The sequence below is a fragment of the Aquila chrysaetos genome, chromosome 8, assembly GCF_900496995.4.
Source record: "Aquila chrysaetos chrysaetos chromosome 8, bAquChr1.4, whole genome shotgun sequence".
Classification (NCBI taxonomy): Eukaryota; Metazoa; Chordata; class Aves; order Accipitriformes; family Accipitridae; genus Aquila; species Aquila chrysaetos.
The window spans coordinates 40,204,529-40,230,787 of NC_044011.1; the positions used below are offsets into that span (position 1 = coordinate 40,204,529).

The window sequence follows — 26,259 nt, forward strand, 5'->3', positions numbered from 1 at the left end:
GATGACTGCTCTTTCACTGCCATTTTACTTTTTCAGCTGCATGGTGCAGTGCAGGAGGCATCTTACCTTATTCCACTTCCAGTGCTGGTCAGATGAGTAAGTTTTCTGTTAAAGAAGCAAAAAGAGAGAACACATGTTGCAGAAATACTGCAGAACACTTATGATATTTGCCCCAGGAACTGTACTCCTCTTGTTATATCCCTCAGAGCAAAGAGGAGCTATATCCTAGGAATGATGTGTCTACTCCATATTAACCAATAACAACTCTCCAGAACTGTCTACTCGCAGAAAACTGCTGTTGAACAACCTCTAACCAAAGAGCTAGTCACCGAGCTTCCTCAGTGAGCAATCACAAACCAGAAATGCACTGAAAAAAAAGATTTTGCTTCTTATAAGAAGGTTATACTTGCGGCTTTGAATTTTCATTTTACTTTGGCTTCAGGTTCAGGGTTGGGGTTTTTTTGTAAGTCAGTTTTTCTTGTTATTGTCTTTTATTCACTCCCATGATTCATGTAACTCTAGGGCATTTATTGACATTCTTGGTACAAAATTCAAGGGAAATGAATCTCACTTTAAACTTCGTAAGGACACCTACATAGCCCAATCAAAGCCTCTTGCAGTTTTTCACCAGCTGAGGATGTAGTTCTTCATGTTCCAGGCTAACAGACTAGGTGCATTTCTAGCACAGGCAAGAGATGCGGTATAACACCATCTTCTATCAGATTAGCCATTGCTTTAATACATAGTTTTCTGGTGGGCAGAATAAAACTGTTTTCTTGAGTAGGACTGAAAAAATGTGGTGGCAGCAACACACAGATATGACGCTTACCACCAGTTAAACACATCTTCACTGTAAATTAAAAGGCCTAGGCAGATGGGAAAGAGTCAGTGAGACTCAGAGCTCATCCGTTAAATAGCTTGCCCAGTTATTAATTACTAAATTACTGTTTTCCTGACTTGGAGTGTAGTTGATTTTCTCATAGATGACGCGATGGAAAGCATACTTGTGACACAACTGGAAGCCCAAGGAGGCTAGGGGAGGACAAGATTCTCCTTGGCCTCAAAGAAAGCACAAACATCTGAAAGAAGTGTTGTCCATCCATTAAATAAATACATTTCTTTTGAGGCAAGCAAAATGTCATATGTCCTAAAACTTTCCTGTCCTGCTTTCAAGGAGAAATCAGTATTCTAGCTATACCAAAACAGTAACGTCGGATGCTTCCTACATTGGCACCAGGAACAGTTTAGCACTTCAGAGGAATACTTCCAGGTTACTGCAGTGTTACAGCAATTCCTGTGACTGTTTCTGGGGTTTGTGCTAAAGGTGTCAGCTCTGGTATTCATTTGGCTACCTTGGCACTGCAAAACACACAGGGGAACATTACTTGGATGAAAAGGAAACTATTTCAACAACACTTGGAACGTTCAAGAGAATTCAATTTGACTTTTACGCTAAAGATGACTCAGAAAGACAAGTGTGTGTACATTTCGCAGCAATTCATGTATGCAGTACCCCGCTAAAGGGGTCGGTAGCTCTGCTGTAAAATGCTTAGGGTTCCACAGTCAGGAAAGGTTGAAAACAGTATTCTAGATGCACTCCTTTGTAGAAGATCCTCCAGAAATGGAGGCCTCTTAAAACCTAACCATAGAGATGGGTTTCATTCTGTTTTCTCTTTGTCTAGTGTTATTTGGTAGCGTGAAAAATACATTCAGAAAACCATTTCTGGGAAAAAGAAAAGCTTTCTTAGGAAACACCCTTCAAATTGTGGAATCCTAATGCTTTGAAAGTTGGGTAGTGTTAAAGCTATTAAACTATAAGAAGATATAAAATATTGCAACAGCAGCTACACTTTCATCACCCTTTCAGGAAACGATTTCTCTTGGCATTTGAATTGCAAAGAGATCTATTTACCATTACAGAGAGTGTGTAAACCAGGAGCACTGCTGAGAATTTTAGCCTGGGTGGTTAGCAAATACCCAGGACCGTGCTGGGACTTCTCCGCTGGGGAAGAATGCAGGTGGGTGATGTCCCCCTTTGGCAGCGACCCGTTTCTCGACCAAGGCAGCACACGAGCTGTTTACGGTAGAAATAACAAGTACAGCCAGCTTCCTTTCCTTTTCCTTTCCTTTTTCCTTTCCATCCTGGAGGGTCGTGCCACGCTTCCCCTGCCCTCCCCGTGGAGCTGGGCGTATGCAGGGGCGGCGAGGAACCTGCCGGGCACCCCCGGCCCCGCGGGGGCCTCACCCGGGCCACTCACCCGGGCGGGCGGGCGGGGCCGGCCGGCCACCTGCCCCGTCCCCGCTGCGGGCTGCCCCGCATCCGCCGAGCAGCCGGCATTCGGCCGCAGGGCCGGGCAGGGCGGGCAAAGGCTTATTTCCACCGGGGGTCTCCTCGCTGGGGGCGGGGGGCCGGTGCTCCCGCCCGTTCCCGGGGCTGCGGCGGGAGCGGCCGCCTCCGTGCCAGCGGCCCCGGGGCCGCGCTCCGCTCCGCCCCGCCCGCGGCCCGCTCCCGCCGCTGTCCGGCGCCCGGTGCTGCAGCCGCCGGGGGACCCGCGTCCCGCAGCCCCGGGGGCAGAGGGGCCGCCGGTTGCTCCGGGGCGTGAGGCGGTGGGACGCGGCGGGGGGTGGTGGGGGTGGTGGGAGGAAACTCGGCCCCCCGGCAGGCGAGGCGGGAAGGGGAGCGCGGCGGGAAAGCGCGCCCCGCGGCCGGCGAAGGCAGCTGGAGCGGGCGCAGGTTGTCGGGCTGTCGTCGTGGGAGGAAGGGGTGGCTCTGCTCCCCGGCTCGCCAGATCCGCGCTCCGGGAGCGGGAGACGGAGCTGCCGCTTTGCCACCCAGCTGCGCGCTGAAGGAAACGGACAGCGAGTTACCGCGGGAGAGCCTTCCTCCGAAATCGCCTCTTCCCGGGAAGCCGATGCGCTCCCTGAGCTCCTGAAGTTCCAGCAGGTGCTAGCTCGGCGTGGGGTTCACCACGGCAAGTTTCATCTGCAGGACTCCCAGGCTGCAGGGGTCAGGCAGGTGTTTTTTTCTTCTTCTTGCTCCTCTGCTTCTGCGTGAATTCTGAATGCCAAAAAGTCTGCCTGAAAGCCTGGGGGAGCTTGAGAAAAGCCACGGTGGAGAGTTGTGGCGTTTTGGATATATTTGACGCAAAGTCCTGCCACCTCTGCCCGAGAGATTCGTATGGCTTGAAGGTAAGAGATGCGTGTTGGTGCTTTTCTTCAGGAAATACGAACGTGGATACCCCCGTAAGGGAACAGAGACAATAGTAGCTGCTGTAACCACCACTGCCTAGCAATGTAAATAAAGACAGTAGAAAAAGAAAATATCTGTCATTATACCAAATGATTCCTTAAGCTGTTCTCTTCTGAAATAGAGTAGGTGAAAGAGAGTTTCCAAAATGAAAAATGCAGGCTGTGTTACTTTATAATTCGAAAACACTAACTGCAAACCAATAAACAATTGTTATTAAATGCTAGAGAGGCGCTTAGAGTTGCTAAGAAGCTAGGATCATTTTTAGAAGTTTGATGCTTAACACTGCTCTCACATAGACACGATAGAAACAGAGTGACAGGGAAAACTGTAGGAGGAGGATGTGTAGATAGGCTATAATGTAGGTACATTCCATTTCCCCAAGGAATAAGATTGTTCGGTCAAATTGTCTGAGGGAAAACACTATTTTTTCTCTTACGACACTCATTTTTTTACAGATGGCAAGACTTGAGTCCCTTAAAATTTCCTTCTCGGCACCAGTCTTGATGTTGAACAGTCTTTCCCAGTGAAGGGTGGGAGATCTGTCTGTCACCCTTTCCTGAAGAAGCCCTTTTAGAAACCTTTCAGAAATACTCCTCTGAGCGCTGCAAGTAGATTTTGTGCAAGGTTTACAGTAACCTTTGTGGCATCAATGAAGTCAGAGTCGTTCCTGTTTGTATCTTAATATTTTTCCATTGCCCTTCAGTTATAAGTTTCATCTGGCTTCTTGAAACCAGTGGAAAACGGGGATGTAGGGCAGGGAAGCAAGCAGACGCTAGGATTGTGTTGGGTCCTATTCGGTGCTGAGGTATTTTTCTTCAAGGTTGTTGACCGTAGGTGGTTTCTACACAGGCAACACATCCTCACATGTTAATTCTGAAGTCTCTCTCAGCCTGACTTTCCCACATCCAAAGCATGGAGCCACAGAGCTAACAGCATGTGGGGAGCATCTATCACTGCTCTTCAAGTAGAGTTCAAAGTCAAAAAGAACTTGATCGTTTTATAAATAACCAGCCACAAGATTATAATATAACTGGTCAAATAGGTTACACATGCAATTCACTGCAAAATAGTGTGGGTTATATTTCTTACACATTCAGGGTTTCATGTAACTGTTCTTCTTTAACCACACAGTGGTCTTAAGAACTCATAATGCTGTGTTTACGGGGTTTTATTTCTTTCAAAGTAAAGTCCATTAATTGCTTGCAGCAATCTAGAAAAAACAGTCTATTGACAATATTGCTAACTCCATCAAGGAAGTGTAAAGAGCACTGTCACTGTAGTTTTTGTTATTTTTTTTCCACTTAACTTCTTTTTCACACTACAGAAATTCTGTTAGATCAGAACCTTTATTCTTTACTTCCCATACTTGTCAACAGAGTTTTTGTAAAAGTACTTTCCACTGATGTATGTACCACGTGATTATCTTTTGCTTACATAGACAGTGTAAGGCATGACAGGCAAATACGATGGAGAGAGAAAGAGAAGGGCAGACTTCAAATCTCCTGACCATTTGAAATGGTAATATCAGGAGGAATAACAACTACATGTCAGCAGGATGACAAAGTTGTGAATTTGGGCCCTGCCTTTTCCCTTAATATTTCTAAAGATAGCCATAGAGCAGTTATCTGACAGGAATTCAGTGAATTGCCTTACATGATGTGTCACATATTACAAAACGCCACCCAAATGCATTTCATGCAGTTACATGTACGTAAATCCATTGTGTAAAAATCTGCCATGCTATTACATTTGCATACAACTTCCATGGGCACACATGCATTGAGATTGCACGTGTGTAAAAAAGAGCTTCAGCTTGGTACACTGTAGCACTTATAAAGCAAAAGTGCATGTTTCAGACTTTAGAGAGAAGTATGTGAACCCTCAAAAGCCTGGTGAGGCTGGGTTAATAGTTAGTATAGGTTATGCTGGAGCTACCATGGTTCACGCCCAGAACCAAACAGCTTCCTTTTTCCTTTACATTTTGCTTCTGTGTCACTTTCACACCCTGCATGAAAGGCTAGGTCACGATTTAGATTAGATAAGTGGTCAGTCACATAGTGTCCATCATGCCCATCCTGATACTGCTCGCACAACCCAATCCCCAGTCATCGCGAAGCCCACTGAAGTGAGTAGGTTCCATCCACATAAATCTGCAAAGCAAAGGTGATTTATATACACGCGCTCCTCTCAAGAGGGAATCACAGCTTGACAACCACTCACTCTGCATGCACTGCTTGTGTGCAAGGCAGCAAGCACAAAGATTGCATTTTAATGTTTTCCAGCTTTGCTGAAGTATAAGACACCCGCCTGGGAAAAATACTCAGCTTTTCCTTTAATGGCACTTCATTGTTGGTTCAATGTATTCTTCCTCATGCTTCCTCAGACTAGCAGACTCAGGCTATTGCTACCATTAGCAAAGGCACGAGGCACTGGTCAGTTGGTAACACAAGTTACAAGCATGCTGATAAATTCAACTGGAACAGAACAGCAGTATTCTGCAGCTAGGTTGAAAGGTCTGAACGATGGCAGAGACCAGTGAGGACCTGTGACTTAGATATGCCCCCTCAATGAAACAGAAAGGCCTAGCACATAAAGTACAATTTCCTGCGTGTTCTTCTTCTAAAATCCATCCTTTGTATTAAATCAGCAAATCTCCACCCTCCCATCCTCTGTTTACTTAAACTTTGGAATTCAAATTTGAGCTTATAATGCTTACATTTTGATGCGTCAAAATGCCACAGAGAATTGCTCTTTCCATGATACAACTTACTCTCCAAAAGTATAACTACCTGGTATGCCTTTGTGTTCATCACAGGATTAAAAAAAAAAAAAAATATTCACAAGGCATTGCCATATTTTAAAAACCCTTGCTGCTGAATGGGTCCTTTCAATCCTACTGGACAGATAAGGGGCTGCACCACCTAACAGCCAAATTGCCCTGTGACTAAAAACCTTAAGGACCAGGTATCAACTGACTTACCCCTAGGCTTTCTCACCCTTGACACCCAAGGTATTATATGGCATTATCTTCTGAAGGTACCTCTGAAACTGCAGGGAATATTTGGCTGGAAACAAACACCAAGCTTCCTCCAGAAGAAAGTAGAATTTCATATTGCTTGGAAAACTTTGGACATTGTTATTTCCACCATGTGAAAGAAGCCGTGCAATGACCTTGAAGCCCTATGCTCTATTTCGACAAAGCATTTGCTTGCTTGTCTTTAACACCCTTATGCTAGACATACCCTTTTCCTCACTAGCAATAGTCTTTAACAAATATTACATACAAATTCTCTAAAACAACAAGGTACTTTGAAAAATACTTATCTTCAAATGCACAAGTATTTGTAGCTCTTCAGACATGAATAAGGAGGTTTTGGCTCATGAACCTTACAATACTTTCTTAATAACTCTTTTTCAATTTCACCCTCTCTGCACAAATTTCTTCTGAACACTTAGGAAGTCTGGAAATGAGTGTTTGCTTTCTCACATGCACATAACTGATATTTCAATGCCAGGAGATAAGAGGACAGGGAGTGTGTTCACATAACATGTAATTGAGCTGTAAAGCTTCTTGCCACAGGATGACTGGATGCTAAATGTTCCTCAGTGGTGTTGACCTAGGTTCAAGGGGACACTAGGCAATTTCAATTCCATGGGAAAGAAGTCCACTGATCATTAATAAATGCATAGAAACCACACTGGCTCCGGAAATATAGGAGATGCAAACACTTGGATGACAGGAGAGTACCTGCAAAAATATCATATACGCTTGCTCCGTTCTTACACTCTTGCCCAGGCAATTGCTTTTGGATACCCTTGGAGAAAAGATACCAGACTGATTGAACTTTGTCTGACCTCTCAGGGTTATTTTTTTAAGGCTACAGGAGAAAATACAGTAGGCTAAAAGTTAAAACATATTAAGGTTTGGAAAATAGGGAGGAAAGGTTTTGAAAGATTTGTCTGGGATCTAACTTCACTGTATTTTACAAAGAAAAACTTTTAGTACCTGTATTTGCTTTGGCTAACTCTTTAGGAGCACGCGAGACTGATCGGATTTGTGCCAGGGTGTTGCTAACCAGATTCTTTGGGAAAGGGGGAGGCAATTGTTTAAGTCCTGTCAAATGCATCATTCCATGTGCTGTTACAAAACCAACCTATATTCAATCTAAAATGATTGCTAATAAGTATTAACTCCTCTACCAATTGTTATGCTTCAATCATGTTTTCTCTTGCTGTCCTTCATCTGGATATTTTTAGCATAATTTTTTTTTTTTTTTTTTTTTAAGATGTGACTATGTGTTCAGTTGCTTCTTCTCTGTACATCCCTCCCAATTATCTTGGTGGGTATTTTTCTCTCAACCCCCTAGAACGGGTTTATTTCTGGTTTACTCTTCCCTGTTGGTTTCCATGTGGTTATGTGGGAGGCTGCACATTCTTTATCAAAGCAGAGAGCCATGATTAGTCCATTCAGAAAATGTAAATGCAGCCTTATGTGTTATGTAGGACTGGAGAAAAAGAGATAGACTGCAAGGAGCAATAAAAGAAGTCAATAATAGAACACAGTGTTAAGCCCTGTAGGTAGGCCTGGATGATCACAATGATGTCCACACTTCAAATTTCTAATGGAGCTACATAAACATACCAAACCTGTGGACTGCTGTCTGGGGAAAGCTAATCAGAGTGCAGTGCAGTCCTGCTGAAGCAAGTGAAATCCACTGCGATTGTGCAGCCTCTGCAGTTAACATTCATTTTGATTTGTATCTCCCTTTCTGTACGTGTTCCATTATTTATCCCAACTTTCAGACTCTCTAGCCTCAGCTGTTTCCATCCGAGATGTCCCAGGAGCTGGAAACACACTTAGTTGTTGATAAATACATGTATTTGATTTTGCTTACTGCTTCAGGTTGCCAACTGCTAACACTGGGGATGTATCAGCAAAATCAACACTATTGAGAATGCACTGCGCAATTTGCAGCTTTATAGAAAAATGAACTCTTCACCAACATCTCAGGTTTTTGAATCATGCTCCCCTGAATGCTGCAGCTGAGACAGTATATCAGAAAAGTTAAATCTATTACCTACTATAGTATACCTTGCAAATTACTTGTCTAAACTGAATCTTTGCCCCAAACACTATTTAAATAATCTCAGGCAATTTGGAGTTCTAGCAAATTAAGATTCTGTCTGTAACAGGCACTCTTCTGACCTCCAGTTACCTCTGTATCTGCATATTTCAAGCTTTTAGATATTTGTATGACAGTTGAGAAAAATGTGATTACCTACGGGATTAGTGAAGTCTGAAGTTAGATTTCTAACCTTTTTAGCTGTTTTCTGTGGTGACCACTCCAGGCAGGAATACCTTTGAGTTACAGCCTTATCAACACACTTGGGAATCTAGTGCTTTCCCACATCAGAGAGAACAGGGTGCCTCCAGCCAGCCTGCTTTCCTTTAGACATTTACACACAGATTTAGGAGTCGAATTTTAGTCACCCATGCTTGAAAAGCTACAATGATAAAGATCACATTAATTTAAAAAGCATTAAAAATAGAACACACACCCCCCCCCAATATATCATTAAACAGCAAGGCTCACCCTGGTCGCAGTACATGAATCATTTACCAGCCCCGTGAGGTTATGAATGCTTTAAAAATGTGTTTGTGATGGTACAGGAGTACTTCAGCCCACCATGACGCTGAGCGAACAGGCTAGGCATGTATAAGCTCCTTATCTGCACTTCCTTCATGGCAAACCGGCAGTAAGAATTAGAGGGGTTTAATTATCTTATTAACTAGGGAATCAAAAAGTCAACATCAGAATCTCCATGCTAGTGAAGATTCCTACATGTCCTTGTTATTGGTTTGTTTTCATTTATAAAGCATGTATCTCAAGCTGGTCGTGATCCATGACTGGGGATTCTAGACCTTTGCCAGTGTAACGGAACGTTATTAAAGCATGAGAGTTATTATTATAAAGCATGAGAGTTGTTATTATAAAGCATTACAGTTACTATTATTATTTTACAACTGCACACAAAGGTACCAGTGAACTTTAGGCTTCCCCTGGTCTTTCCCCTCTAGAAAACAAGACTAAAAGAGCAGTCTTCTCCTCAAATTTTGCAACTGGTTGTAAAGTAGGCTTCAGTATTTCCAAGGGTAGCACTGGGGCAACTGCTAGAGAGGGAGTTGCCGGGTGAAAGGGATCCCTGGGTGTGGATCTATTTCCAGACTGAAGACAAGGCCTGAGAGGAAATTTCAACACATTTGGTCACATGCAGTTTCCATCCACATCGCTGGCTGTTACCCTGGCTATAGCTCAAAGTGTCTGCACTGTACTTTGAAGAAGCTGAGCTTAGAATTAACTACAGGGCTTCCTTCCTACCTGTTTGTGAGTAGTGGGCACTGGAGTTCTGCCTATAGGTACGTCTGAGCACGGATCATACGAGAGTAGGCTAGTGCACTGACATTGCAAGGCAGGCATACTCTCAGGGACGGCCCTGGGAGCGGGGCCAGGCGCTCAGAGACACAAGACTGGGTACTGAACTAGCAGCACATAGCTCACGGGCTGAAGTAAAACGTCAGCTTTACACAACTGTGTATTGCGAAGGGTTGCGTGTTTCAGTGTCATCAAGTCTTTCCCAGACCTGTCCTGGCCCCTTGTGTCCTAAAAGAGTCTGTGGCATCATGCAGTATGTTTTATATTCAAACCAATTGGAGGAATCAATAAGTACTTTTTAGGACAAGAATCACAATGACTGCATCATAGCAAGAGCTCAGTTGGCATAGACGTCTTTTGAGTAAGATCTGAGGAAAGTGGGAAAATTTTCCTATCCTTGTTGCAAAAGAAAGTGTGCATATAGAACAAAATTAGAAAAGAGGAAGCACTCCTTTAAAATGTCTTATTCCCGATCACAACATTGGTTCTGGAGAGCTGTAAGAAGTAGGGCTAGCTGAAAACTTCATGGCCAAAACTATTTCCATTGAAAGTTGAACTGAATCAGTATTTTGCAGAAAGTGCGTGCTTTCTCACAAGGTTTCTTTCTTTCTTTCCTCCCCCAGTACAAATTCAATAATTTTTTTGCTAACACACTTTGTTTAGCTGCAAAAGTTCTGGGTTCAGAGCTTCTGCAGAGGCTAATGTTCCTAGAAGAGCTATCATTTCTGTCACTGGCATTTTACCATTCCCTTGTTCCACACCACCAGTAAAGTCCAAACATTCTTTCCAGAGTACAAGTATATGCATTTCCCTTGAAAGATGTTTTACTAATAAAAGGAGAAATTCATGCAATGATGATGTGCAATTATTCATTATGTAGGAGGATGTTTGTCTACATATAATGTCTATTTCTTTGCAGTTTCCTTTGTCGTCCTTTCCAAATGTTATTTTTATTTATCTGTAGATTTTTTTTCTCAGTGTGAAGGAAGAATCAATTAGGATATTACAACAGTAACAGAAAATGACAAAAAGGGATAATAATAAAGTTAAGATCCTTTGGGGCCACATTTTGCAATTCAGTTTACTGTTGAATTTCTGATTCACAAGGACTCAGAATCATACCCACAAAACCTTAGCATAAGAGACATTGTAGAGACAATAAACATACTTTAGAAAAAGAATGAAAAAAAAAAAAGAACATGCACAGGAAATGTTAAAGTAAAGCAATTAAAAATATGTGCAGGAGGAGTTCAGTAACTTGGACGTTTCCATCAGCATTCAGTGTCCGCCCCAAAGATATTATTCTGAAGACATCCTTAATGTGTCAGGTGTGACAACACCTTGACCGCTAAGAGTGTGTCTGATTTTGATGTGAGCGAACAATTAAAGTCATAGGCAACCACAGCAACCCATGATTACATAGCAAATCACATCACTTACAGACAACAATTTTTTTTTCCTGGAGAGAACCACAGTCTCAAGAAGGGGACCTGTGTCTGCTGGAGGAACATTTAAAAGAGAACATCTCTCCTCTGCACTGTTACAATGCACTTTTTTTAGGAAGACAAAGGCCAGTGCCTGCTGGAGGTTTTTCTTGGACTTCCGTGCTTGTTCCACCTTCAGCAAGCAGGGCTCGTGTTCACATCGTGCACATTTTGCTTTTAGTCTTCTGCACCCCCTTATTTATATGACTGATGAATTAAACAGCCACTGAAGATAGCACTGGATTTAGTCCTGCCTTAACTTGCACAATAACTTGTACCTAGCACTCCATAATTAAAAACATTAGTGGCTCCTTGTAATTTCGTCTGAAAGAGTATCTGCTCCCTGCCAAACGGGGTGAAAATATTCATGACTTTCTGGAGCTCTGTTAATGACTTTGTGGATTAAAGGAATATGGAAATAATATGGACTTCATAACTAGAGCAGGTCCAGATCTGGATTTATGAATTGGATTTATTATGGACGTTGTATGTAATGGCTACACTTAAAAGCCTCGGCTAAAATGAAGTATTCCCTGTATTAGGTGCTATATGTGCCCACTGCAGGAAAGGGGTCCTGCCAGCCAGAGCTTGTACTTCTTTGCCATTTTTCACAGTTGCAGGCTTTTTTTGACTACACCTGACAACTGAGCCCAGATAAATTCTCCTGGAGGAGCTGTCAGTGCAAACAATATTCACGGATACTCTGTTCACTGCTTCCACTTGTGACCTCAGCCAGTAAACCTGCAGGTTTATTGGGTTGCAGGCCAAGGGTGCTGGGGCTGGATGCTGGGGCTGATCGATTCTGCAAGCAAGCCAAGCCCTGCTTGTGTTGTAAACTGCTCCGTGTTTGCACAGAGGGTAGCTGGAGCCCTTCCCAAGGGGCCTGGGTATTACTACAATATAAACAGCAACAGTAACAAGGTTTCCTTTCTTGTCCCCTCCTGTTGCTCCTTTTGTGGATTTAGCTTACAAACTTTTCAGGGCAAAAGGGCTGTATTTTGTATACTGAAGCCTTCTGTATACTAATGCCTCACAGCAGGCTGGAAGTTTTGCTGACAGTATAAAAGTCAACAGGTAAAACTTACAGGAGCAGCTGTTGGGTGTGTGCAGTGATCCCAGGGCTAAGAGAGCCAGAGAAACACAGACAAAAGCCCTGGTTGTTGGCTGGCCTCACCAAGTGGCTCTGCTCTGCTGAAAACCATGAAACACGTGCAGTGTTTCACTCCTTCCTCGCCTTGAGATTTGCAGCACCCTCCCAGAGCCCTGTCTGTGTTTAAAAGTAAATGTCATCTTCCTGCAGCAATGGCCATGGCAGAATTTACATAGGCTACAGGTCCAACAATGACCAGCTAGTTTGTGCTGGCATCTTGTCAGAGGTAGCCAAGGCAGTAAAAGTCCTGTAACCTGCTCCCACTTAGAACAGCTCTCTCCTCTGACCAAGAAGACTTTCTGCAATTTTGAAACCAAAATGACTCAAATCATTCAAAAAATTGAACATCTCTTGAGCCCTGAAGCTTCCAATAACCTTTTCTCCCAGCTACGGATTTGTCAGTGATGCTAGCAAGAAGTCATGTGGAGTACGGGGGGGAAATATATGTCTTTTCACGGTTTCTACCATCTGTCAGATGAACAGGTCCTGCTCCCCCACTGAAGAATCAGCCCAAAGCCATCAACTGAGCAAGGGATACTCTAGCAACAGGCTGGAGACCTGGGAGACCAATCTATTCTTAGGCTGCAATCTGCACATGTGCTGTAGTTAGACTTCAGGATGCTAATGAGCTTGCCTGAATTTTAATGAAGGCCTATGGGAGAAGTTCGGTTTAGTGCCTTCTGCCTAGTAAAAAGAAACAGGACAGATAAAATCTTAAACCACTTTTCTAACATCTTAGCTCAGGAGGAGGCAAAGTAGCCAGGCATTCACCTGGAAAACAAGTTGTATCACACATGACAGAAGCAAAACACCTGCTTTCCTGTGGGTTGAATCACCCATACAGATTGTCTGAGGTCTTTGAAGAGACACAGCAAGATGGCTGTCTTCTCCTTCCGCTGCCAAATTTCACAAAACGTGGGATAACTTAACATGTAGTGTAAGACTCCTCTGCTCTTAGGAAGCTTGTTTGACACCAGCCAAACAGTTCCAAAGGCCAGGCAGAGAAAAATATACCCCCCAAATGCATAGACAACAACCTCTCCCCCACCCTGCAGTGTAACCAGATAGGCATCTTTCTTTAGGAAACCAGGATAAAACCATTGAAATCACTTAGCTGGTGAAGGGTTCAAAAAGTAGCAATCAGAACCAGATGGCCTATATAGAATGTTGAGGAGCTTCAACAAATGAAAGCAAGTGAGAACAAACACTGGATTTCTTTAGACATGTTTGAAAATCCTGTCCTCAACCAGTGGCAGGATGAAGGCCAGTTGCTCTTCCTCCTCTCTGTCTCCGTGAGAGGCACATCAGGGCACAGCTGTGATGCAAGCTGAGCACAGGGTGCTGAGAGCGCAGATGCTGGATTGCTATAGCAGGAGCACAAGGGAGTGCTTGACTCTCGCGATCCCAGTGAGGGATTCGACGGTGAGTCAGGCGGGGGCAACATCGACATCCTACAGGGTTATCTGATCACATATGACACTTCTTGTCACATTGCATCTTTCATTAGCTCAGCCAAAAGGCTGGGGGGGAAAGATGCCTGACTCCTTTTTACTCTGCTTCCCTGCTGCATGTTCAAAGAGGAGTGGCTGTCTTCAGGTGCCCCAGGGAAAAGAGGGGTGTGAGTGAGGAGTCACTGCACCATCATCACAGGAGGACATGCCTGCCAATTTCCCCAGCCTCTGAAATGTGAATGACACCAGGAAATGGGTCCTATCGGGGGTTCCAATGCCAAGATGATAACTCTCTGCAAGCTCACCCTCTGTAAAATTTACACTCTGCTTTTTTTTTTTTAATAGGCTCCCTGACATTCTCAGGTGAATTTTATTTGAAACTTTGCATGTGGCTCTTCCTCTCTCTTGTACGTCTGCTTGAGATCCAAATACATATGGTACCTCTGTTACACAAGCTGAGGGCCAAATCCATTTGAAATCATGACAAAACTCCCATTGGGAAGAAAATCATGCCTAGCAGCAGTAATTCGACCAAGAAAATGAGCTTTTGTATCACAACAAGTAACAGTGAAAAAGATCTGCTGCATAGTGAATTTCTGCCTCCATGGGTAGACTAAATTGAACAGAGAGGGGACACGATGCAACAGCATTAAATGGAAAGACAAACTGGAGAGAAAATATATATTGCATATATAAAAGGTAGTGAACCATTTTGCATATCTGGAAGACATTCAAGAAGGTTAGATCAAGAAGTTCAGACAAACGCTTGTCATGGAACAGCCATGGTGCAGAGCAGGAACCACAGGACTCTCCAAGTCCTTTCCAGCACTATGACCAGGATAGCAGACACTGATTCACAGAAGCTGATGATCTAGCCCAATTCCTCTATGGCTGAATGCCCACTCTGTGGGAGTAGATGTAGAAGAATAGGTCCAGAACCAGAGACGTGTTCTTCTACTCACATTTGGCTTGCAAAGATGACAGAGGTGGGTGTTAGAAGTCAGAATTTAAGCTGAACAGTGGACCTGATTTGGGTCAGGGATTAAATGATTAGAGATCATTAGGATTTGAAATTTGAGGAGCACTGGGCTGATCTTTATAGGAGGAATGCACAGAGCCTCCTCGCCTCCCCTCTGCTGATTGTAGCCTGCATTTGTACTCATTTGCCACAAGGGACAGGACAGTAATTCATCTAATGTTTTCCTGAAGTTTCAAATACAGGGAAAGCGGCACTTAGAGCAAGGAATCACACGAATGTTGTGCTGATTGACAGTTCTTTATCAGATCTTCTACAAAGAATCTATTAAAAGGGACTTCATGCAAATATTAGTCATATATGGTTTGGGGCAAACACCTGCAAAATCTAAGAAAAAGGGGGAAGGGAAAGGGAAAGGAAAAAAGAGCTCTCCTTTCCTCTGGAATTCACTTCTTTTGGCAAACATTTTTGCAAACAAGCTTAGTGATAGGAGTGGCAATGAAAAGAGCAGATGTTAAATGAACATTAGATGACATAAGTGGAAGGCAAATATTTGAGCTCCTCAATCTGAATTATTATTATTTACTTTTAATAAAGTACAGCTGAAGGACTCAGAACTAAAATATCCTTGTGCTAGGTGCTGCATAAACACAGGAATCCTGACTGGAGGGGGAAAAAAAGGTTTCTTCAGCTAAGAATTAACACAACCTATTTCTGCAATCAAATTAAGTTATATACTTCAACTGCCAAGCACCAAAATGTACAGTGAACATTAAACATGATAAAACCAAATAATTTTAAAAAATCCTTAAACATTTGCCACATTTTAACCAGTACTTAAAAGTAAATATTTTGTTCAAATTTCAGCCACCTCTATACATAACTGTTGGGGATGGGGAGTGAAGAGAGTCAACCTTTTCAGTTCCTCAAAAATAATAGTTACCTCTGCTACTGATTAAGGGTTATTTGCAGACATTGGTGGATGGCCTCAAACACATAACAAATTCTAAAAGAAGGTAGATCACCAGTATCATAAGGCTAGGAATGTATTAGATTAGTCAGAGGCTCAGAGCTAGTCAGGCAGATTTGGCATTAGGATACGCATTAAAAAATTAAGAAAAAAAATGGGCTTTTGTACAGAACAGGATGTTAGGTCTATAGTAATGCAATACTTAATAAGAACCAACGTCTTTCTAGTCAGAAGACCTGTCTCTGACAGTGGCCAACTCCATGTGAGAACGCACGAGTGAAGTGATATGCAATACCTATGCTATGAATTCACAATCTGGTCTGCAGCTGTTACAGATTTCATTAGATCCTGCAGTGCAAGATCTGATTGCTTCCACAATTTGTTTTCAAATGAGCTCAACATAAGACTTTGGAATGGGTCTTTGTTTTTAAGAAATAAATTCTTCACCTTTAAACACAGAAAATCAAGATGTGTATAATATTTCTGGTTGGGTGTCCAAAATCAAAAGCACATACAGTCAGAAATGATTTTAAAAAAATCCTTGCCTGCCCGTCCTTTTCACCAAGCTGAGAACTGTTCAAGTGGGCTGCATTTGGAGTAGCTCCAGCTTGCAAAATTCTTAATCTGCCAAATGCTCAAAAGATTAAAGCTTGCCCCGTACCTGCATATTCTTAAAGAGTAATAGGAATCAATGGCTCTACTCCAGCAGCCTGCGAGGCAGGAGTCAAACCTCTCTTCTGAATTACAGGTGGGTAGGGGAGTGATGGGAGTTTTCTGGAAGGAGATTATTGCTGGAGGAAACTATTTATACCTGCTTCCATTCTGGAAAGAAAACTAGTGACTTGTGATGTAAACTGCCCTCCTATGTTCGAGATGACTGTCTGTGCATTTGTCAAGTCTCCTTTGAGGAGGGCTAGCAGTGAGACCACATGCTCTAATGGCTGCTGCAATGGTTTAAATGCCCACGCTAGAAGTCTTGGAAAGCTGATCTGAGGGGGAAATGGTTCTGGATTTTCTAAAAATGTTTGCAAAATATATTCTGAACTTGGGTAACCAAAACATTTTGAGTTGGATCTTTTCAAAGAAAAGGGCATAATTTAACTAAAATTTCAGAGTAGACAGCTATATTATATTTTTTATTTTTTTTCTCATTTTGACATGAGATGTTTTAACAGGTTTGAAATCCTGATAGATCCTGAAAAGCTCATTTATGAAAAAAAAAAACCCAAACCCAACCCACTACAACTTTTCCTTGCAAAAGTTATTAGTTTTGACTGTTTAACATATTGGAATGAGAAAACGTTAAAATTGGAAAATTCCAAGTAATTTCTGATAAAACCCTACCACGAGCTGCAGATCTTGAATAAAGAGAAGGCCTTTTTAAAAAATGGAGTCTCCTTTTTATTAGCAGAAAGACATGGTAAAGCCGTTAAATCTGCATTTCTCCACCTCTAGGGAAGATATGACTGAATTCTTCCCTTCCATTATGATTTGCAAAAAAACCTGGCAAGCCTTTAATTAAGGGTGAGATTTTCAAAGGATGTGCAAGCAGGAGGCAGTCAATTCCCAGTGAAATTCAGCCTTAGAGTATCCTTCTCCAAATGGTCCAGACTAATGTGTGCACTGGTTTTCAACAGGGAGGGCAGTTACGCACTCAGTTCCCTTTGTGCTACTTCTGCCTATAGCAAAGCAGTGCTGGGAAACGTTTTGCTCCATCAGCACTGTACCCAGGGATAATGGACAAGTGCTCTGGGAACAAGAAAAAACTTCTTCCCTCTCCTCCCTGCAATGGCATTTCAAACTCAGGCGAAAATTCATGGCATCATAGGGAAAGAGGGATGATTAATGCACTAATACCACAAATGGAGAACTGAGAAATCAAGTGACTTCCTGAAGTCAAAAGCGTCAGAGCACCTGCATTAAAATCGGGAATCAGCCTTGGAGTCCTTGAGTTACAAGTTTATTGCAATAAGATCATCCTGTCACCCACTCCCACAGGAAGGAAACTCTCTCTGTGTTCCAGAGAAAGGAGCTCAGGCTGCTGTGGTTCTCTTCACCCTCTGTCCCTGTGCTGCTGTTAGGGAGGTGGTGATTCACATTACAGAATTAGTGCAGAGAGCTCTGAACAATGCAATTATTGAGAAGTAAAGCGCTGTGAATAGAAAATATTGTGGCATCAGCAAGAACGATTAAAGTCAGTGACTCAAAAGCCTATGTGGCAGGAGTGTATTATATACAAACCCCATGCTAATAGCACTTCTGGGCACTTACAGGAGGAAGCGCTTAGACTAGGTGCTTTACAATACACTCCGGCGGGACATACGCACACTTTCTAGTAGAAAGATTAAATTAGATATTTTGCAAGACCAAGTGAAATGCAGCAGTGTTTTGGAATCAGAAGTGGACAATGACTGTGGTTGAAATGCCTTGCACTTGTATTTCAAATAACAAAGGATCCGAAGAATGAGGAGCCATGTGGAAAGGCAGGAGAGGAGGAAAGTTTTCAAGAGGCTTTTGCAAGGAGCTGATGGGAAGAACTGTTGTATGAGATAGATACAAAAGTTGCACAGTGCTGAATTTAGAATTCAGCCCCCAAAAAGCCCCAGCCTTGTCAGGATCTTTGTCTCTAATTTCTGTAGCTCTAGGTGCTGATGTAGCTAAGCCTACTGCTTGTGTAATCTACTTGTTAATAGAGACTTACCACTAAGAAAATGTAAGGAGTGGAGAAAATTAAGTTTGCCCAGTACTGCCTCCTGAAGAGATGTAGTCAGTGCTCAAAACTGCTTCAAATGTACTGACTGCCAGGACCTCATCAGTCATGACTGTCAAATCCCTGCTGTATCTGCACGTACTACTCAGTGTCTGGGGGAGTCAGGTTTATTTAAAGCCACTAGGACTTTGCTGGTTGTGTTCAGTGTATCGGCTGATCCTAGAGTGTCAGATGCCACGGCAGGTGGCAGGGATTTTTCATCAGCATTAGCAGCGGCAGTGGGTACTATGGTTCTCAGGTCAACACAGAATTTACAGTATTTTCCTAATTCCTGACCTTTCGTCCTCCTTCTCAATGTCTGCAGACACTGTTCCCTGTGGATGGGAAAAGGTTCATACTCACTGCTAGCTGTCACACACCGTCCTTGCTCTTCAGTGAACCATGACTAGGAATTCATAGCATAGGTTATCAATTCTGGACTTACATGCAAAAAATAGTGAAACTACTCTAGAAGCTGCTTTCCTTTGCAGAGCGCCCCTGAACAGGGAAACAAAACAGCTCCTCAAACACACCTTCCCCTTCTCTTTCTCTTCCACCACCTCCCTACTCCAAAAGAATACATTATTTCCTTTGATTGGAATGCCTCAGTCGCATTCTCAGGGGAGCCCAGTAAACAGCATCAAGAAGCATCTTCAGGACGGAAAGGATGTCAGTTTGACAGCTTTCCTGTGGCCCATTGATTCAAAAATTTCAGAGGAAAGTGACAATATTCAGGGAGGCACTGTACTGTGCAAATTTCACTTAGACATTGATTTCTGTGAAACAGAAATGCCTTTGGAGCAAATCTGTCTCTGAACACCTTTCTCACTGTCGTGGTTTAACCCCAGCCAGCAACTAAGCACCACGCAGCCGCTCACTCACTCCCCCCCCACCCAGCGGGATGGGGGAGAAAATCGGGAAAAGAAGCAGAACCCATGGGTTGAGATAAGAACGGTTTAATAGAACAGAAAAGAAGAAACTAATAATGATAATGATAACGCTAATAAAATGACAACAGCAATAATGAAAGGATTGGAATGTACAAATGATGCGCACTGCAATTGCTCACCACCCGCCGACCGGCACCCAGCTAGTCCCCCAGCGGCGATTCCACGCCCCCACTTCCCAGTTCCTGTACTAGATGGGACGTCCCATGGTATGGAATACCCTGTTGGCCAGTTTGGGTCAGGTGCCCTGGCTGTGTCCTGTGCTAACTTCTTGTGCCCCTCCAGCTTTCTCGCTGGCTGGGCATCAGAAGCTGAAAAATCCTTCACTTTAGTCTAAACGCTACTTAGCAACAACTGAAAACATCAGTGTTATCAACATTCTTCGCATAATGAACTCAAAACATAGCACCGTACCAGCTACTAGGAAGACAATTAACTCTATCCCAGCTGAAACCAGGACACTCACATAGGCCTAGGCTAGACTTTCAGTAACCTGATGGGTATGTCTGGGTAGCAGCAATTAGAAGGAAATAGGCAATCTGGCAAGAACTGCATGCAAGAAATACCTTGGGAAAGGGATGCAGAGACTGTTCTGAGGCTGCTATGGGAACATCTGCTCTCGGGATATTGTCGCTTGTGGCTTTTGCTGTTGTTTTCCTATTAAGTCTACATAGAGTTCAGTCGCTGAGGCCCTCTGGCTATCAGGAGACCCAAGCCAAGCAGTGTGGCTATGTCTGGAGTCCATAGGAAAGCTTGCCCCCCGAAAGCATGCTGAAGCAGTGGCCTCCCCAGCACTGCTGGCTGCCTGCAGCCCCCCCACTGCACGCTGCCTGCCCAGGGCGGGTGCGACTCGGCCATCGCTCCGGCATCACGGCAGAAAGCAGCTCCCGCAGCCGCGTCCCTCAGCTCCTGCTCCTACCTTCACCAGCCTGCTCCAGCCTGAGCTCCAGGCTTCATCTGAAATGCACTAGGTCTGGGGCACAACCTTAGGGAATTTCATACCGGTTTATGAAGAAGCAAAGGCTGACTGCATGTTTTGGCAGCCAGGCCCAGATTAGCTCCAAAGGCCACAAATCTTTACCAAACAGAAACCAGATGCTGCAATGACATGCATCACAGTGTCTGTTAGACACTGGTGCTAGCTCAGGATCAGGCCGGTGAATATTTTATGCCTGAGGGTGTTTGCAAGCAGAGTAAAAACCAAAGAGTGTTACACTTTTGCTATTCCTGAGAGAAAAAAAGACATTTGCACTGCATCAGGGCATCTCTGACCTAGCACAGAACTAAGAAGAGCAGAGGCAGACCCAGGATACCATTCAAACACAGGCAAGCTGTAGGTACAAGTTTCTTCTGGAGCCTTTTACCCTCTGCTTCCCAGTGACTTGTCTGGTACGTCTATCTCTATATGATAAAGCAAATTCTGCTTCTCTGCTTAATACACATTCCATGTTTCAGATCTTGCCAGAAAGACAAACGGTTTTGTTGCTGCCAGTTGTGAATATTACACATTTGCCAGGGAGATGTCATGCTTGTTTGCCACAAACGTAATTAGATGATCTATCATGAGGAGCCAAGGAGAAATACCGGCATTGCAAACAAACATATTTTTCGGTTTGCTCTCTGAAAAGAACAGGGAGTTAACTACAAAGGAGAGAAAAACTCTGGCTCTGCATTCACTGCCTCTATCCTGGCTGCCTTTTCCCTATCATTTCCAGCAGGGAGTAGCAGCCAGACAGCAGATTTCCTCCAGTTGCTGAAAGACATCTGGAAAGCATGGGAACTTGTTGAGAGTGGCTATTTTCCTCTGGATGGCAAACTGCTTCCCAGTTAGGCCATGCTTGAACAGGGGCACTCCAGGAGGTTAATATAAAGGGGATTAGCACAGACCCAGGTATACGCCTGATCCGATGGAAGGGGAAAGCAGCAGAGATGCTTGGTGTGATGCAGGCGTGCTGCTGCACTGCTAGCATCAAACACAGGGCTGCAACCTTGCTGCTCTGTCCTGCCCTTGACCTGTCAGTAAATCCATATCTGGATTAGCTCAGCCATACTGAAAATCTGTGTGGACTCTGTATGGGAATTAAAGTGGCTTTACTGCAGTTAATTCACAAAGGAATTTGTTCCATTTCAGGACTCTACCCACATCTGCATCCACAGTCTCAGCTAAAACTGAGACTCTGTACAGGGATAGCGAAACTCAACAAGGTCCCACAAGGACAGTGCATAGCAAGGTGCCATTTGTACTACCTTTTCTCTGTAGTTATGATCTCTTCCCTCTGCCTCCATGTGAAAACGCAAGTGCCTGGACAAACGCAGTAAAAAGCACTCTCTTTTCTAGTCAGCTTTTTAAAGTGCTTCTTTCTTCTCTACTGAGAAACTGTCAGCAGTAAAATAAAAAGTGTTCCTTAAAGCAGTACTGAAAGACTCACAAGACACTCTAATGGCCATCCAAATGATGCCAGTTCTGTGTCTGGAGAAATTAAGATTATTTTTAGGACTGAAAACTCAAACTCTCAAAAGTTAGGAATTAACAGAGCTCTCCATGTAATTGTAGTTTTGTACCATATGAATATGTACTAGATACAGCCTTTAACTGCATGATCACAAATTACTCTGTGTTATAGTTTCCCTATTTCATGCAAAATACGTGGAACTTTTTTGTTTCATTTTCCTAAACTAAACCTTTTTTTTCAAATAGAAACACCAAACCTTTTCATTTGTACAATGTTAAAACATAATCTTTTAACTTTCCTCGTGATGATCAGCTGCATGAAAAGACAAAAACTATTGTTGCAAAAACAGTTCTACTGAAAGGAAAAAAAATCTTGCAGAAGCTGCAGAAAGAAACAGAAGAGAATTTTTTCTCACTTTATCCATGGCTTTATCTTCCCTAACCCCCATCAAATAAATGCCCAATAGATAGACATGAGAGATTAGCTGTATATGGTTCCTTCAACTCCGCCACTGAGTCCCAATGGCCTGTAAACTGAGCAGGGCTAGAATTACTGTGTACATAACTCACCCTTGCCTCTGCCTTTTCTCCATGAAGCACAATTCTGTTTTGTGAACTGCAGTCAGAGTTCAGAAGGAGCCAGAATAGGACCAAGGGGCTGATCCTGCACATATTAAATCATTCCACTCCTTTTATACTTTCAAGATACTTTTCCATGTTCTTGCATTTCTTTTTCATCCTGCATTTTATGCATGTTTCTGCCTTCTCTAGATAGTTTTGCATTATGAAAGGGCAACAGGAGAAAAGAAAAAACTGTTGCTGCATTTAGCATTGATTTTTCCCCTTCACTCTGAGTCACATAAGCTAACATTTAATTAATTTCTGACACTTTGACAGTTCCTAAGAAGACATTTGTAGAGCTATCAAGTGCCGCTGATAGTGCTGTCAGACAGACACTTTTTGAATTATCAGCTATTAAGGACCCATATGCAACAAATTTCCAAGGATTATTATACAAATTGTTCTTTGAATGAGAAAAGCACACAAAAGCTCAGTGAAACATAAAGAAACCATTGTTCCCTGGTGAATTTGATATTTGCAAATGTTTTGCTATTTTGATCACTTACATGGTTTAATAAATTGAATTCACTTTGTCTTTTATTAAGAAATTTAAATGGCCTGTTTTGGGATGTCTGAGAACATGGCCAGATTTTCAAATCACAATGGTCTTTATGGAGGTACAGCTTGAGAAACATGGAATATTTGATTTTAGGAAGTGCTGAGCAGTGAATAAGGTCCCCTCGAGATCTCTCAAACCAGAAACCCCAAAACCAAAGTAGCCAAAATCTCCAGTTGCTTTTAAACAGCTCTTGCCTTTGCTCTTTGATCATGCTTTCTGACATGTCATCATTTCTTGATGTAGTGACTACATCGGCCCCAGGTACAGACCTCAATACTTTGCTTTTAAACACACAAGCAAACCTGGCAAAGGGCTGAAATGATCAACGTGGATTAATGCCAGTCCACAGACCCTCTGTAGCTGTGGGTGGCAGTTCGGGTGACAACTCTATTTTTGCTGGCCTCGCTATACTAATTTACCAGTTCACAAAGAAGCTCTGTTTCAACAAATAGGACAGACCTGTATTTCACCTTGCTCAATGGCACAGCAATGACTTGATGTTAACAGTTGTCTGCCTCTGCTGTATGCCAGAGCCGTGTTATTATGATCAGACTGCTCCACTCACTTGTCCTTGGAGCATCTGGCATTAGCGGTTCTGGTGATCTCAGGGAACCTCTTAGCTCATACAGTGAAATTCAGCTCAGTGCTCCTCTCCTCGTGGCCTTTGTGGCTCTCTGAAAGGCAGACTCAGGTGCACGCCAGTCAGATCTGAGCATGTCCAGTTCTGCCTGTACTACCGGCTCAGGTAGGCAGAGGACAGGGATGATTTGCAGACTGAGGCAATACTCATATTTTAGCCCATACTGCTTCAGTAAACACACATCCTGTGGAAATCCCTTCTTTTTCTAAGTGTGTAGAAACTCCAGCAGGACCCAGACATGGTGTGGAAATACCCAGAAGATGGTGCCAATCATCACAAGCACCCACTGCACAGATCGTGCTCTGGGAGATCTCTAGTGAGCCCACCTAAATGAGAGCCAAAAGAGTCTCACTACACAGACAGGAAAAAGTCTTTCCAGTATGCCAGAGCCAATGGCCAAATATACTGCAGTCTCACTGCAAATGTAGTTTGGTTTTCATATGCTAGCACCAGGCAAAGACCCTGACACAGACACCTGCTGCCAAGGTCTGCATGATGTAGCTTAACTTTTAGCCAGCTTCTTACAACGTGGACATATGTGCCCTTGGATGCCAATGATCTAGGCGTATGCAGAGTCCCAATATCACTGCTTTGCATCACCTGCTGGCATAAAATCCATATAACCTCATGGACATTCATGCACCTTCACTAGCCTGCACCACACAGAATTATGACCTAAGAGATATCAGCTTTACTATAGTGTATCATCAGAGCAGAAACTGTGACCTTCCCTTCACACACCACATCCCACACTTCAGCTTTGTTTACACATCTTCCTCAGCAGAGAGTAGCTTTTTGCTGTCTGCATTTGCAGCTAGTAACTCACAAACCTCTATATCCAGACAGCAACATTTCATTAGAATGTTGTTTCCTCATCTCTGTTCAGTTCATTTTCATTCTTCTTCCTCTTCATCCATGAAAAATGCCTGTAAGACTGGGACCCGATCCATAGCCAGTGGAAACCAAAGGAAGGCCTCTCGGTGACAGCCCCAGTACTGTGTGCCAAAAATGGCCCAGCTGAGGAAGCAGAGCACAGAGGCAGCCCTGGGAGACAGATAAAGTCCAAAAGACTAAAAGACATTTGCCGTTGTCTTTACTACACCTGCATAAAACAAACACAAAAACCTAAATAGGTTCTAGGATACTCTACAGCAAAACCCATGATTTGTTTATATGTTACATTTGAAAGAGTGCATAGCATGTGGCTGTTGGCCAGGGAAAAATGATGGTTTGCCATGATGCCACAGATTTCCAAGGAGACCTGTCTTCCCAGTGCCAGGAGCTGCAGAGGCTGGGCTGTAGGAAGGCACCCAGTCATGCCCCCACCATTTTCCCCTTTGCACTGCAACCTCACTGAGGGAATGGCAGAAGGCAGGCACAGTCCAGCCCTGACTTCAAAACTGCTGCTGTCAAGTTCCATTATCATCACAATTCGGTTCATAGTTTTAGTTATTTATTTATTTCCCTGCTGGAGGAAAAAAAATAAGGAAAAGCAAAGGGGAAAAAAAAAAAAAAAAAAGAACACAGCCCAAAGCCCCATGAAACACATGGAAAATAAACAAAGTGGGTCATGGCACATCTGCCCTGAACTGTACACACCTAACATGGAGCAGTTAGTGGTTAGGGAATGTCAGGGGAGCCGATGCAAAAATCCCAAGCACTCTGCCTGAATCAGCTGTAACACAGAGTAACTAATATCCCTGGCCACAGAAATCTGGGGGATGAACTGAAAGTAGAAATTAACTTCTTGAATCCCTGCCTAGGTATCTGACCATCAGTTCAGCCTCCCATCTGGGTCTTCATCGCATTTCCAGTCACTCAATCGTTTGCAGACAGGAATTCAGGATAGGAGGAACAGGCTCTAGAGAATCCCAAGAGTGAGGTAGCACGTGGATAATTGTTTTATTTTTATTTTACATGTTGGCCTTTGACTGTCTTTTCAACGTCTTTGTGTCAGGGTGGAGCTGGAACCTGGCACTTTTACCTCCATGGATCCCCTAAACCTCTCTTGGTACAACGGTGACATCGGTGACAGGAACTGGAGCAAGCCACTCAACGAGTCCAGTGCAGACCAGAAGCCTCAGTATAACTACTATGCCTTGCTGCTCACCCTCCTCATCTTTGTCATTGTTTTTGGCAATGTGCTGGTGTGTATGGCTGTGTCCAGGGAAAAAGCCCTTCAGACTACCACTAATTACCTGATTGTGAGTTTGGCAGTGGCAGATCTCTTGGTAGCAACTCTGGTCATGCCTTGGGTGGTCTATCTGGAGGTAGGTGACCCAGTTTTCTTTTGCAGTACTGAATGTTTCTGGTGAATGAGTAGAGAGAGGGCAGGTTTAGCAGCCTGGACATCAGCTATTTCAAGACCTCCTGAATTTCCCAAACCAAAACTGTTTTTAATTTCCTAACAGTTGGTCAGATTTTTCCAGGAAATGGACATGGTAGCAGATGACAGGCTGACTTGAAAATACACTGTTGTTCGGAGGGCTAAATTACAGTCCAATTGCATTGAAAATCTGGCCTTTAAATAGAGGGGTCAAGAGCGAAAGGACCCCAATTTTATTTTCAAAACTACA

General features: G+C 43.4%; 1 protein-coding gene across 4 annotated transcripts in view; it reads left to right on the forward strand.

The window, feature by feature from the left end:
• The first annotated feature begins 2,668 nt into the window (after positions 1-2,668).
• Positions 2,669-26,259, forward strand: part of DRD2 (dopamine receptor D2) — a 35,212-nt gene continuing 11,621 nt past the window's right edge. For 3 of the 4 annotated variants that reach the window (XR_003924499.1, XM_030021384.1, XM_030021387.1), the window contains exons 1-2: positions 2,669-3,189; positions 25,641-25,953. Coding sequence is in view for 3 of the 4 variants with exons in the window: in XM_030021384.1 (XP_029877244.1) it covers positions 25,672-25,953 (282 nt within the window). In the remaining variant the exon portion in view is untranslated. The remainder of the gene's footprint in view (positions 3,190-25,640; positions 25,954-26,259) is intronic. The other variant, XM_030021386.1, reaches the window with a different exon arrangement.